The sequence below is a fragment of the Tachysurus fulvidraco genome, chromosome 6 (assembly GCF_022655615.1).
Source record: "Tachysurus fulvidraco isolate hzauxx_2018 chromosome 6, HZAU_PFXX_2.0, whole genome shotgun sequence".
Classification (NCBI taxonomy): Eukaryota; Metazoa; Chordata; class Actinopteri; order Siluriformes; family Bagridae; genus Tachysurus; species Tachysurus fulvidraco.
Window position 1 is genome coordinate 7,596,410 of NC_062523.1, and position 15,192 is coordinate 7,611,601.

General features: G+C 35.6%; 1 protein-coding gene across 4 annotated transcripts in view; it reads left to right on the top strand.

The window, feature by feature from the left end:
- nr1i2 (nuclear receptor subfamily 1, group I, member 2) overlaps positions 1–15,192 on the top strand; it is a 51,937-nt gene that overhangs the window by 20,740 nt on the left and 16,005 nt on the right. For 2 of the 4 annotated variants that reach the window (XM_027162593.2, XM_027162589.2), the window contains exon 2: positions 7,514–7,695. The exons of 1 other annotated variant lie outside the window; for it this stretch is intronic. In XM_027162593.2, coding sequence (XP_027018394.2) covers positions 7,514–7,695 — 182 coding nt within the window. Of the gene's footprint in view, positions 1–7,509; positions 7,696–15,192 lie in introns of all 4 variants that reach the window. One more of the 4 variants, XM_027162590.2, reaches the window with a different exon arrangement.

Below are 15,192 nucleotides of genomic sequence, written 5' to 3' on the forward strand. Positions count from 1 at the left end.
GAGTTCAGAGATAAGCAGCAGTTTAATCAAGGTCACAGATAATTCACATATTTTAAAAAGAGATATGTTAAATTTCACTTGCTTTTTTAAATCGAAATGCATTTTCAGTAGCCCCAGTTCACACGGTGTGTTCAGCACATGGAGGCTTTTATTGCACAGACTGCACACGAACATTAGACAGTGGTATAAACACCGCATTCGCTTGTTGTGATGTTTTTCTCCAGGTTATTTTTAAGATGACAAACATAGTGTGGCAGTTTTATTGTACTGTGTTTTCAGCCACTGATTATGTGCAGTATTGATTTTAGGAGCAGCTGTTGTTATTCACTATAAGACAGCTGACATGTTGATTATGTGCTTATGTTGATCTTAACCTTAGGTTCTTCTATACTGTACGTCATGGAGTTGTTAGGGCTGTCATGCACTTATTTTTATGTTCCGGGTCCATTTTTTTAAAGTCGACTGCTTCAAAGCCAGAAATCAATAAATAAGGGAGTTTTTCTTTTGCAATTTTATTCACACTTTTGAAAGACAATAAACTGACTTGAGTTGATAATTGATGATGGCTAATTGATGGATAATTGACAATAATTGATACGCTAAAGTTCATCATTTTATGTGTGTAAAGTAAGAAAAACACATGATCAGAAACCAAACACAACAATAGTTGCAAGGTCGTTGCAAATATCCTTAATAAACATTTGTACTCAAACAAAGAGAAGAAGCCAATTACACGTGGTCTTTGAGGACAAAATGTCCTAATCAATACACAATTGTGGTACTGTATCAGACTGTAGAAAGGACATTATTCATAATAGCACTTTCTGGTGTTTATAACAGTTTATAATCACACCCTCCAGTGTCACCCAAATGAGTATGAGGTTCACTTTTGATTCTGGAGCCACTTCAGGCTTGTTCATTAGGGATAAATACAAACACATTTAAATATATCTAATATTAATCTTTTGTCTAACATGAATATTTGTATAAAAATAATAATAATTTTTGTATGTAACTTTTTTGTATGTTTCTTATGTTCTGTAAAGCTGCTTTGAAACAACGTCCATTGTTTAATTTAAGCGCTATACGAATAAAATCGAATTGAATTGAAACACTTATTTAGATATTTAACTTGTTAGTTTTTTCAGACCCACCACTCAAAGGGGCTTTTTACACCTGGTCACTTCATACGTTTTCTGCTATCCGATGGTAAAAAGACCAGGTGTAAATGCCCTCCGAAACGGTTTCGAGATGAATATAAATCCGATCGTTCAAACCCCTTCAGGAGGTGGTCTGGGACGCATTTCAGATGAAACTAGACAGGTGTAAATGCATGTGGTTGTTCAAGTCACATACGTCAGCGCTGTACTCATCCCAAACGGAAGTACGTCACTCGCAGGTGACTTGCGAGTCATGCATCGCGCCAGAAACAAATAACAAGGATGACACGCAGTCACTTATTGCTCTTTGGGGTGATGAAAGCATCCAACAAAAGCTTTGTAAAACATGTAGAAACAAAAATATATTTAAGTATATACACCAAAGCGTGTTCCATTTCAATTACCCCGGAAATGAGGTAAAAATACATTTGCATTTTGGGCGGGAGTAGAAAGATCAGATCGCCAAGACGCATTTATGTGGCCTGATGTAAATGGAACAGTTTTAACTAATCAGATAGCTATCGGATCAGAGAAAACACATGAAGTGACCAGGTGTAAAAAGGCCCAAATTTTTCAAAATCGATCCAATCTGGTCTTTACGATGGCCAGGAAGTGCAAAACAAAATAACATCCAAAAACACAACGACAATTCAGACAAACTAGAAAATGTAGGTATAGTTGAAATGGAAGTCTTACTGCTGATTGGATGAGAATCGTTTTGTCCTTACTGTGGATTAAAATATGGCATTTTGGCAAATTTCTGTAGATCATGTGGAAAAATTCTCGAGGTTTTAAAAGCGACACGGCAGAAAACTATCTGCGGTTAACCAGTGTTCTTTCTGAAAGCACGGTTAATCTAGCCACATTTATATTGTTGGGTTGTGGCTTGTAGATACTTAACAGGAATAGTGCTGAAAGTAGATAGCGAAAGTCCGTTATCTCCTACAGGACAGTGAAACAACGTACTACAAAATGATCGTATTAAATTAATACCTAACAAAACGAATCACACGGTATAAAGGCTCAAGCTTTTTGTAACCCTTCTCATTTGAAGAATGGGGTGAAGATAAGATTTAAGAGACAAAATTGTATTAAGCCAGAAAAAAAAATTAATTTTACTGTAGAAGACAAAATGTCCTTAATATAATTTATCCAGAAAGCAGTTTTATTTAATTTATGAATTAATAATTAATATATTTCAAAATGTTAGTTCATCACAGATCATTTCATAGTACCTACTCAATTCTCACAATTAATATAATCCAATTTTACTGTGGATTTTTGAAATAATCGTTTATTAAGTTGAGACCAGACACTGTAATCAAAGCATTTTACTCCATTGTTAAATATGCTCATGATAAAATACTGAATCATTTCACTGATCACGAGATGCTCTCAGCATATTAAAAATCACAGCATATGAATGTTCTTCCTTTTTTTCGATTTTAAGTGAACGCAGAACTCCACACGTGCACGAATCATACTGATAATATAACGATTCTATTAGTCTTTATATTATTCTTTATATTAACCTTTTGTTCTATGTTTATGTTCTGTAAAGCTGTTTTGAGACAATGTCGATTGTAAAAAGCGCTATACGAATAAACTTGAATTGAATTGAATTAAATTGAACATAAAGTTAGATACACAATTTCCTACTGCCAGTACATTTTGCATGATAGATGTATTGTTAAAGCTGGGGAAGAAAAACCTCTCTAAAACTGAATAAGCACAAATATTTATTTGGCATGCACAAACGTCGCACAAACGAACTGATATGGTTCTGTTCATTTTCTGATCATTATTTTTCCAATTGCAAAATTCTGTCCTGACTTTTTCCAAAACCCTTACAAAGCACAGACTCTTTCCATAAAGCTAAGTTTTCGTCCTAGCAAAACATTACTTGTTAATGATTACGTTAAACAAAGCATTTTAAAAATCAGTTATTGTTGTGATGAGACACAGGCGAGTGAGGTTCCAAATGCAGTTTGACCTTTTATTAAGCCAAAACAAGAAACAGATAAGCAGGCAAAATCAGGGCGGAACAGAGACATAAACAGACAACGACTAACACCTAGATATAGTAAACAGGAACCAATCACAAAGCGGAGACAATCAGAGACAAAGACAAAACACCTGGGGAAGAGATTGAGTGCAATTAGTGTCCATGGTAACAAATGAGTGGGCGGGGCCAACAATTAACAGCAGGGAATGACAGCAACAAAAAGCAAAACACAGACAGACTCATTACAGTTATCCTGTTGTTTATGTTAAGCGTTAGCTGCACAGCATAAAAAAGTCCCTGTGTTTGTTGTTACTATAGAAACCTTATTTATAAATCAGAATTTAACCTTCTGATTTGTGTTATAAAAATAAATGATATTGGCTTAAATAGAAATTTCAGTAGGGACACTGTTCAGGTTTATTTGCCAAGCACTTTTAACAGAAATACAGTATATCAATTATAACTTTTGACCTTATATGTATCCCTAATGATCAAGCCAAAGGTGACAGAAACTAAAGAGAAACTACACATCTCACCAACAAGCTTTACCGACCTTCTTCATTGATGAAGAACAATCATTTCCCTTTCATTATCTCATATCATCTCAGATATTTTTGTTAGTTTGTCTGTGCTGTGCTCCAGTGCTCACTGCTAATTTACAACCAGATGATAAAAGGATGCAGGAGAAGCCATGGTGATCAGGATGTGTGTGTTGTGTAACGATAGTGGAGATTGACACGGTTTGCTTTTGCACTTTGCTGTTGTTAAGATGGTTGGTGCCGGTGTGGTTGATGCTACAGAAATATTTATCCGTTGTATCCATCACGATATATTCCCATGACGCATAGGTTTGTTGGCAAACTGTCAGCAAATAAATATGGTTTCATTTATTACAAGAAAAATGCATTTATTAATGCATTAATACATTCATTTAAAAATGCTTTTTGAAAAATGCAAGTATTTAAACACTAAGGGTGAAGGGAAATAAAAATAAAAACATTATTCTCTTAAGTATATTTTTATCTTAAGTATCTTTAGTATATCTTAAGTATCTTTTTTTAGTTTTAAGGCTACAGTACAGAATTCATCTGCTATTAATGGAATTATTATTATTATTTAAAAATTTATTCCAGCATCAATATCTCAGAATATATATATATATATATATATATATATATATATATATATATATATATATATATATATATATATATATATATATATGTTTTATTGTCAAGTGTGTTAATCAATATGATTATTGTGTTGTTATAGAGCCAAGCCTTAATTTCTGGCCTCACCATCAACCTTTACATCATTTCTTTTTAAAACCTGGGAACTTGCTAAAACTGAATTGGAAAAAAACAATATAAAAACACAGAAATGCATTATAACATTTCATTGTTATACAAGAGGGAAATTCAGCATATAGGTTTTTTTTATATCTACTCGTGAAGTGATGCTTTCCTGAAGCAAACGGCTGCCGGCACTGTGCACTCACTCACACAATTTTAGTTCAAGTATCACACTGCTGCTTATTATAGTCAGTGTTGAGAGCACACATCTCATGAATATCTGTTGCATTCGACCTAGATCGCTGCTTTGATTGAGGCACACATAGAAAAGATGAAGAAGTCTGCCTACTATTGTCACTTGTATACGTTACAGAACAGAGGGTTTGGGTTCTTCACATATCTTATTTTATGGGGTAGTTGGCATCAGAGCACAGATACAGTGTCCCTAGTGCAGAGCTTGTTATAAAGGCCTTGGACCCTATAATGAATAATGCCTTTGCATATTCCAGCTTTGGAGGTTGGAATCAGAGCACAGGGTCAGCCATGATACAGCACACCTGGAGCAGAGAGACTTAAGGGCCTTGCTCAAGGGCCCAACACTGGTAGTTTGGCAGTCCCAGGGCTTGAACCCCGATCCTCCAATAAACAACCCAGAGCCTTAAACTCTTGAGTCACCATTTCTCATAAACCTTCTGTAATAGGTTGGTGATGCTGGGGCTTGAGCCTGTGAATGTCTGCTCAGTAACCCAGAGCTTTTTTCCAGTATGACAACATTATCCAGCTCCAGTGCTTGCACTATCCAGTATGGATGCTTGAACCCTGGTTGCTTGAACCCTCAGTTTTAATTAAAAGCTGTTTTTCAGCATTTGTGACTTTAATTTCATGTGTGTATATATTATTATCAGAACTCATGTTATTAATAATTTCCTGGTTACATAATTGCACATTTTAAGTATAGTGCTTAGTTAGAGAAGGGAAATGATTTATAATGAGATGTTAATAACTTTCAGTTTGAGTCTCGAGATTCAATTCAATCTATTTATTTAGCGCGTTTAAAAAATTCACATTGTCTCAAAGTAGCTATATACTGTATAAGTATAGAAACAGAATTATTTTTTAATTTTTAAAGTTAAAAAATTAAAATTAAGTTACTATTTATCTCTAACATCTATCCCTAATGAGAATGACAGTGGTAAGGAAAAACTAACTGAGAATTTAAAGTTTTTATCCCTTATTTATAAATTTATTTAAAGCTGCTTTGTTGCTATGGAAATAAAATTGAATTGAAAGGCTTTAATGCACTTTGCATTATTATGTATATTACTGTTCTAGCTCAAAATCGATTTTTCTTTTTGAAAATTGATGTATTTTTTTAAAATAAAAACTTTTTTTGGACAGTACAATGGTCACTTAATACTGGAGTATGTTGGATGTATGACTGTTTTAATTATAATAAAAAAAAATATTTCAACATAAATAACGTTTACAATACGAACAAAAGTCTTTTATTATTATCGGTTGGTAAAAATATCCTGATCCACTTCTCAGAACGATCAAGTGTGGGGTCTTGACCATAAGGTTGGGGGTTTAATTCTGTCTGGAACTCCTTGTTCCCTCATCCAGGTCTGGCTATTTATTATTATTTCTGGTACAGAAAAAGGAGTATTCCGCATTTCATAGTGCAATGATGAGCTGAACGGGGTTTAGTTTAATTTCCATGGTTTAATATTTGTATTTTATAAAAGAACCTGAATTATTTATGGCTGTGTGTTTGCCTCTGCTAGTTCCCCAACCAAAGCAGCTACCCGGTAAGCTTCTGCAGTCCACAAGCTCAGGAAATCATTCAGGAAGAAAAAGCTGAATTTTTTCATTCGCATAAAATGATGAAGCTGTAATAAGCGACTGTATGAGAATGACAGAATAAGTGACTAGCTGTGTAGTGTTACCATGTGCTCATTCAAGGCAGGGGGGAGGCTTGGCCATCGTGGTAGCTCGTTTCAGGTGGCTACCACGGCAACGGCTGATGCTCAGATGGCTCGGCTTGGTTCAGCCACATTGCGTTGTGCTCAGTGAGAGGAAAGTCTTTAAGTGGAGTATTTTGGAGGGAAAGCACACGTCTGTGGTATGTTCAGCCATATATTTCTCTGTTTCATACTTTTATATCTGGTACCAAATACCATCTCACATCTTTAATTTTTTCATTTAAATTTGTTCGAAGGTCATGTTAAGCCATTTGTGTTCATTTTTGGTGTATTTTATGTTATGGTCAGTGTGATGCACTGATTTGATGTAAATCATTGATGCAGTGATTAGAACCAGTGATTCATGCTTTTGGATGATTCAGCTGTGAATGAACGAGCAGTCAATGTAAATCTATGGTTTACTCTTGTGTTGAACAATTACTACAAGAAGTGTTAACATTGTCAGTGAAATTGTACAGAGAAATTGAGATAGGAAAGAAGGCAGTGGAATAAAAGTGAAGCTGTAATCAGTTCAAAGTTGCTGTACATATAATTGAACATACAGTGTTTAGAGTCAGTTTCTGACTCTGACTCAGCAGCTTGAAAGAGCAGAAGATACATGATTCAAAAAGTTCATTCTAAAATTCAAGATTAATATTAGACTTATGTTTAAATTAGTTTGTATTAATTTCATAAAATTCACATTGTTGCTAAAGCGAATTTAAAAATAATAATATAGATATGTGCATTTGATTTTCCATTTCAGAGAACTTTATTGATATAAGCATACGATTAGAAAGGATAAGAAAAATTATAAGGTTCCAGGTGTAGGCAGTAATAAAATGGACAGAAATTGATGGTTACATAAGGACTATTATTTATATATGCAACATATGAAGATTAAACAAAATACAATAGATTGTATTCATCTCTTTCTGCAGGAGAAAAATATGAACATATAGTGTTTAGTCATAAATATCAGTAATCTCTCTCTCTCTCTCTCTCTCTCTCTCTCTCTCTCTCTCTCTCTCTCTCTCTCTCTCTCTCTCTCTCTCTCTCTCTCTCTCTGTCTATTTGACTGTCTGTCTCAGACAGAATTTGCCAGCATTCAGTATGAGTAGTGACAGCAGAGAGCTGGTCGACTCCGGAGAGGAAGAGGGGCCCAGAGAAGAGCTGGAGGAGGAAGATGAGCCCAAACTGTGCCAAGTGTGTGGAGACAGTGCTACAGGTTACCACTTCAATGCTATGACCTGTGAAGGCTGTAAGGGTTTCTTCAGGTGGGCATATATATATATATTATATATATACAGAAACACATATATCTCAAGTGGTTGTACTAAACGTCCTCTGAAATAAAATTATATATGTTGTGCTGCTGAAGCTTTTAAAGTAGAAGCAGCTGTAAAAAGGGGGAAAAAGCTATTAGCTACTCGAAAGCTGTGATATTCTGTACAAGATATAATTTCAGATATTGCACTCGAGTACAAAAGTATATAACCTCTAAGAACAAGTCAGTCAGACATGAAATCAGAAGGAAAATGTACCTATGAAAAAGAACTAAAAAAGAAATCCATTAAAGCAGGAGGCAAAATCATCAGATACCACAGTGCAAAAGACATCTGAGTTAAAAGAGAAAAAAGGAGACTATAAAACCAGAAAAAAATAAACATATTGGTAGCAATTGAACCTTTGAATTTTGCCATAAAAGTATACACACTGTAATTCACATTGTATTTTTAAATCTTTGTCTTTGTATGTCAGTGTGTAAAATTCATCCAATACATTTATTCATTCGCCTTCTGTAAAACTTAATTATTATTGTTTTAGCACTAATGTCTACCTGCTGAAGCCATCAAATGTTGCTGTGGTCGGTTTTGCCCTCGGGTCTCGATCATTGAACATTTGTTGGCTTCGGGAGGAAAGACTTTGTGTTAAAACTGTAATGAAAGGAAATGATGCTGATGCTTATACCTATAGGTTGCACAAAAGCTCCTGGTTACACAATTACACTTGACTATACAGTGCACAGTTATAGAAGGGTAATGATTTATAATCACGCTGTCCGGTGTCACCCAGATGAGGATGGGTTCACTTCTGAGCCTGGTTCCTCTCAAGGTTTCTTCCTCATATCTTCTCAGGGAGTTTTTCCTTGCCACAGTCACCTCTTGCTCGATCATTAGAGATAAAAAAAATATCAATTTAAATTTGTAAATCATTTTTTTATTTATTTTGAATTTTTGCTATTCCTCTAAAGGTGCTTTGTGACCATTTTTATTGCGAAAATTGCTATATAAATATAATTGATTCAATTAATTTCAATTGAATCTATCATGGGGAGAGTGACTCTGGAACTCAGTAACACTGGGTATGAGTCACTTTGTGATTTCTATTGTAATTTTTTTTTATTATTTCTGTAAAGCTGCTTTGAGACAATATCCATTGTTAAAAGCTCAATTAAAAAGAAAATTGAATTGAATTGTACCACCATGACACCCACAATTCAACTCAATATATTGGTGATCATTCTTATAACATCATTCATATACAGTTCACTGTCTAACAACATATTTTGTTATGTTCTATCATGTTTTATTTTAATACACTGTGAAGCAACTATTTATGTTGGAACTGATTCATTGCTATCATTCGGTTGGTTCTAAGGAAAATTAGCATTAGATTCTGTTGCAGTCTAATTGCACTATGCCATATGGAAATCTTAGCCATATTGTACACCCTTAATTAGCCACTAAAATATTAGCAATATATTCCTACACATTAGCGATATATTCTGCTGCATGGACTAAGTGGATTTTTCAACAGCTTCTGGCTTTGTATTTTTTTTTTCCACCGGAAGTGCTACTTATTATGTTATAAAACCATCGTCTTGCTTACTCACACGCTGAGTGCTGAGAGCCTTGTTCCTTTGAGGAATGGGTGCTTAATATATTAGACCTGTTCCAATTTGACATCAGCATCACATGTGGCCTTTTTTTACGGGTTATGAGGGTACCTGCAACCACTAGCATTAGCACAATGTCAGGAATATTGCAAGTCAAAACTGTAAATGAATGTAATGGGTCATCAGCTATAAATAACATCACATGATAACCAACATAAGTCATTTTCTTCATTCAATTCCCCATGTGTGGTTTGAGACATTAAAATTCATGGCTTTATCTGTTTAACAGCACGGATAAGGAAAAATACTGTAATATAGATCAGAAAAAGACGTTTACTGTAGTTGCATTCAGGCACTACATTTTCTCACAGACATTTAAATTAAGACTTTTTCGAATGATCATCACTCCAAGCTTAATTTTAAGGGTTACTGAATGTATATTTAGTATATGCATGCATTTAGTATGCATAGAGCATGTGTGTGTACATTCAGTTCAGGTGTTCTTGATCATTCTCAGTGTCTGAGTCTCCTAGTGACACAAAGATTCTCTGAAGCTCCTCGTGGTTCATAAGGTTCATAAAGCCATTTAATGATAACAATTTGTTATTAGCCTTCTCCTGTATCTGGCTCTTTAGCTCTTTAGGTTAAATTGGATGAGTGCTTCTCATGTAGTATGTTGTTAGGAAGCAACTATTTTTAAAGGGATGAATAGGTTATAATTCTGTAATTATCTGTTCTAACTATTAAAACATATAGGAGAAAGTTTCAAATATAAAATGCACTGCTTCACGTTGTAAGGTAGATGAAGATGATTATAGATTTTATTTTATTTTTTATTTTTTTGTAAATTTCAATTATAGTGCTTCCTTGCAACCGTTTTCATATAAAATAATTAATGAACAACTAAACAGTGACCTTTTTTTTTTTTTTTTTTTGCATTTCTTGCATGTAGAGTCCAGGATATTGAATTTGAAGAAAAAATCACATGAAATTATAGCCCTATTCATTTATTTGTTCATTTTTTTATTTTTTGCCTTCTATTTTTAGTACCAAAATATATTTGGCAAATACAAATGATTATTAAGTTATGTAAATTGCTACAGGTCCATGTTTTCTTCTGGTAAAGGTACAGACTGTGACATTTGGGTCTGTGTAGTCATTGGCTCATTTCAGATGCAGTGTGCATCATATGAGACGTGTTATAAGCTCACATGTCATGGCTGAGTGGTTTGTCAGAGAAGTGTGATCTGCATGGGGGTATTGAGGTTATTGAATTGCACACATCATTGCTAGGTCTGGAATAATTCATCTCAGAAAGGCAGCAAAATGATATTTTATTATTGTTCAATATTATCTGATTGATGGCTGTTGAGTTTGATTCCTCTGTCTGTCCATCCATCCATGCATTCACCTATCCAAACAACCATTCATCTACCCACCCATCCATCCATCCATACACCCACACACACCCATTTATCAATCCATCCACCCAACCATATACCCAACCAATCAACCTATCCACCCACACATTCTATACATACACTCACCCACCTACCCACCCAACCATATGCCCATCCATCCCTCCATCCATCCATCCATCCATCCGTCTTTCTGTCTGTCTGTCTGTCTGTCCGTCCATTCATCCATTCACCCACCCATATATACTCATGGACGTCCAAGCAGTGTTGCCCAGTGGCATTGCAGCTGTACATGCAGTGTGAGACATTTTGTGTAGGCCTTCAGTGGAATTCTATTTCACTGAAATTATGTCTTGGCAGCTGTTGGAGGACTCTGTGTTTTTGTTTTTGACTGACCCACTACCTGCACCGTGTTTTTTTATTTTAAGCCACCTGCCAACAATATCAGATTAGTACCCCTTTGCCTCAGTATGTCACTCTGGCACACAAATAATACCATTGCAGCACAAGGCTGTCATTTTTGTTTGCAGTGTTGAATCCATCCTCAGACTTGCCTTTCCACAGAGAAATGCAAAATGGTCTGACAAAAGAAAAAAGAGAGAAATGGCATATTAAATAGGCCCACTTGCCCCTGTATCCAAGAAATTGGTTGATTTGTTAAAACGTGTGCACCAAAAGCCTAGTAAAAGGTGCTTATAGACATATAAAAGTGATTAAAGACATACAGAAGTTGTATAGACAAGACAAGAGCATTTTAATGGTTTCCCCAGACATTTAAGATCAGCTATTAGGGAATTGCTGTTAAAATTAACTGAGAGAATCGGTTGGATGATCCTTTTATTGTTTGGCCCTTCCATTTATTCATCCATCCATCCATTCCAAAGCCAACCAATCATCCTTCAATTCATTTTAATAATGGTTCTATTGTCAGGACAGACACAGATAATTAGGTATGAGTGGATGTAGTCAATGCTAGCTATAATTCCAAGAAGCACCATAAGGTAAAAAAAAAACCACAAGGGTGCCTGGGACTGGGATTGTGCTATTTGCAATCAACAGTGTCCACAAACTGTGTCATTCAATTTATTATTATTATTATTATTATTATTATTATTATTATTATTATTATTATTATTAGCATATAGTATAGTAAAGCAGCTTCCCAGCCTATTATATTTACTGTCTGAAGTGTTTTTTTTGTCTATAATGTTCACAGAATAATGGTGATCACTTTTTTCGGTATTGCCGTCTGCAGTGTTTACAGACTGTAGTGTTTACAGTTTGTGGTGTTTACAGACTATGGTGTTTACAGTCTGCAGTGTTTACAGTCTGCAGTGTTTACAGTCTGTGGTGTTTACAGTCTATGGTGTTTACAGTCTGCAGTGTTTAGAGTTTGCAGTGTTTACAGTCTGTGGTGTTTACAGTATATAGTGTTTACAGTCTGCTGTGTTTACAGTCTGTGGTGTTTACAGTATATAGTGTTTACAGTCTATGGTGTTTAGAGTCTGCAGTGTTTACAGTCTGCAGTGTTTACAGTCTGCAGTGTTTACAGTATGTGGTGTTTACAGTCTATAGTGTTTACAGTCTGCAGTGTTTACAGTCTGTGGTGTTTACAGTCTGTGGTGTTTACAGTCTATGGTGTTTACAGTCTGCAGTGTTTAGAGTTTGCAGTGTTTACAGTCTGTGGTGTTTACAGTCTGCAGTGTTTACAGTCTGCTGTGTTTACAGTCTGTGGTGTTTACAGTATATAGTGTTTACAGTCTATGGTGTTTAGAGTCTGCAGTGTTTACAGTCTATGGTGTTTAGAGTCTGCAGTGTTTACAGTCTGTGGTGTTTACAGTCTGTGGTGTTTACAGTCTATGGTGTTTACAGTCTGCAGTGTTTAGAGTTTGCAGTGTTTACAGTCTGTGGTGTTTACAGTATATAGTGTTTACAGTCTGCAGTGTTTACAGTATATAGTGTTTACAGTCTGCTGTGTTTACAGTCTGTGGTGTTTACAGTATATAGTGTTTACAGTCTATGGTGTTTAGAGTCTGCAGTGTTTACAGTCTGTGGTGTTTACAGTCTGTGGTGTTTACAGTCTATGGTGTTTACAGTCTGCAGTGTTTAGAGTTTGCAGTGTTTACAGTCTGTGGTGTTTACAGTATATAGTGTTTACAGTCTGCAGTGTTTACAGTCTATAGTGTTTACAGTCTACAGTGTTTACAGTCTGCAGTATTTACAGTCTGCATTGTTTACAGTCTGTGGTGTTTACAGTATATAGTGTTTACAGTCTGTGGTGTTTACAGTCTATGGTGTTTAGAGTCTGCAGTGTTTACAGTCTGTGGTGTTTACAGTATATAGTGTTTACAGTATATAGTGTTTACAGTCTGCAGTGTTTACAGTATATAGTGTTTACAGTCTGCTGTGTTTACAGTCTGTGGTGTTTACAGTATATAGTGTTTACAGTCTATGGTGTTTAGAGTCTGCAGTGTTTACAGTCTGTGGTGTTTACAGTCTGTGGTGTTTACAGTCTATGGTGTTTACAGTCTGCAGTGTTTAGAGTTTGCAGTGTTTACAGTCTGTGGTGTTTACAGTATATAGTGTTTACAGTCTGCAGTGTTTACAGTCTATAGTGTTTACAGTCTACAGTGTTTACAGTCTGCAGTATTTACAGTCTGCATTGTTTACAGTCTGTGGTGTTTACAGTATATAGTGTTTACAGTCTGTGGTGTTTACAGTCTATGGTGTTTAGAGTCTGCAGTGTTTACAGTCTGTGGTGTTTACAGTATATAGTGTTTACAGTCTGCAGTGTTTACAGTCTATAGTGTTTACAGTCTACAGTGTTTACAGTCTGCAGTATTTACAGTCTGCATTGTTTACAGTCTGTGGTGTTTACAGTATATAGTGTTTACAGTCTGTGGTGTTTACAGTCTATGGTGTTTAGAGTCTGCAGTGTTTACAGTCTATAGTGTTTACAGTCTATGGTGTTTAGAGTCTGCAGTGTTTACAGTCTGCAGTGTTTACAGTCTGCAGTGTTTACAGTCTATAGTGTTTACAGTCTGCAGTATTTACAGTCTGCAGTATTTACAGTCTGCAGTGTTTACAGTCTGCAGTGTTTACAGTCTATAGTGTTTACAGTCTGCAGTATTTACAGTCTGCAGTATTTACAGTCTATAGTGTTTACAGTCTGCAGTATTTACAGTCCTGCAGTATTTAGAGTCTGCAGTGTTTACAGTCTGCAGTGTTTACAGTCTGCAGTGTTTACAGTCTATAGTGTTTACAGTCTGTGGTGTTTACAGTCTATGGTGTTTAGAATATGCAGTGTTTACAGTCTGCAGTGTTTACAGTCTATAGTGTTTACAGTCTACAGTGTTTACAGTCTGCAGTATTTACAGTCTGCATTGTTTACAGTCTGTGGTGTTTACAGTATATAGTGTTTACAGTCTGTGGTGTTTACAGTCTATGGTGTTTAGAGTCTGCAGTGTTTACAGTCTGCAGTGTTTACAGTCTATAGTGTTTACAGTCTATGGTGTTTAGAGTCTGCAGTGTTTACAGTCTGCAGTGTTTACAGTCTATAGTGTTTACAGTCTGCAGTATTTACAGTCTGCAGTATTTACAGTCTATAGTGTTTACAGTCTGCAGTATTTACAGTCTGCAGTATTTACAGTCTGCAGTATTTACAGTCTATAGTGTTTACAGTCTACAGTGTTTACAGTCTGCAGTATTTACAGTCTGCATTGTTTACAGTCTGTGGTGTTTACAGTATATAGTGTTTACAGTCTGTGGTGTTTACAGTCTATGGTGTTTAGAGTCTGCAGTGTTTACAGTCTGTGGTGTTTACAGTATATAGTGTTTACAGTATATAGTGTTTACAGTCTGCAGTGTTTACAGTATATAGTGTTTACAGTCTGCTGTGTTTACAGTCTGTGGTGTTTACAGTATATAGTGTTTACAGTCTATGGTGTTTAGAGTCTGCAGTGTTTACAGTCTGTGGTGTTTACAGTCTGTGGTGTTTACAGTCTATGGTGTTTACAGTCTGCAGTGTTTAGAGTTTGCAGTGTTTACAGTCTGTGGTGTTTACAGTATATAGTGTTTACAGTCTGCAGTGTTTACAGTCTATAGTGTTTACAGTCTACAGTGTTTACAGTCTGCAGTATTTACAGTCTGCATTGTTTACAGTCTGTGGTGTTTACAGTATATAGTGTTTACAGTCTGTGGTGTTTACAGTCTATGGTGTTTAGAGTCTGCAGTGTTTACAGTCTGTGGTGTTTACAGTATATAGTGTTTACAGTCTGCAGTGTTTACAGTCTATAGTGTTTACAGTCTACAGTGTTTACAGTCTGCAGTATTTACAGTCTGCATTGTTTACAGTCTGTGGTGTTTACAGTATATAGTGTTTACAGTCTGTGGTGTTTACAGTCTATGGTGTTTAGAGTCTGCAGTGTTTACAGTCTATAGTGTTTACAGTCTATGGT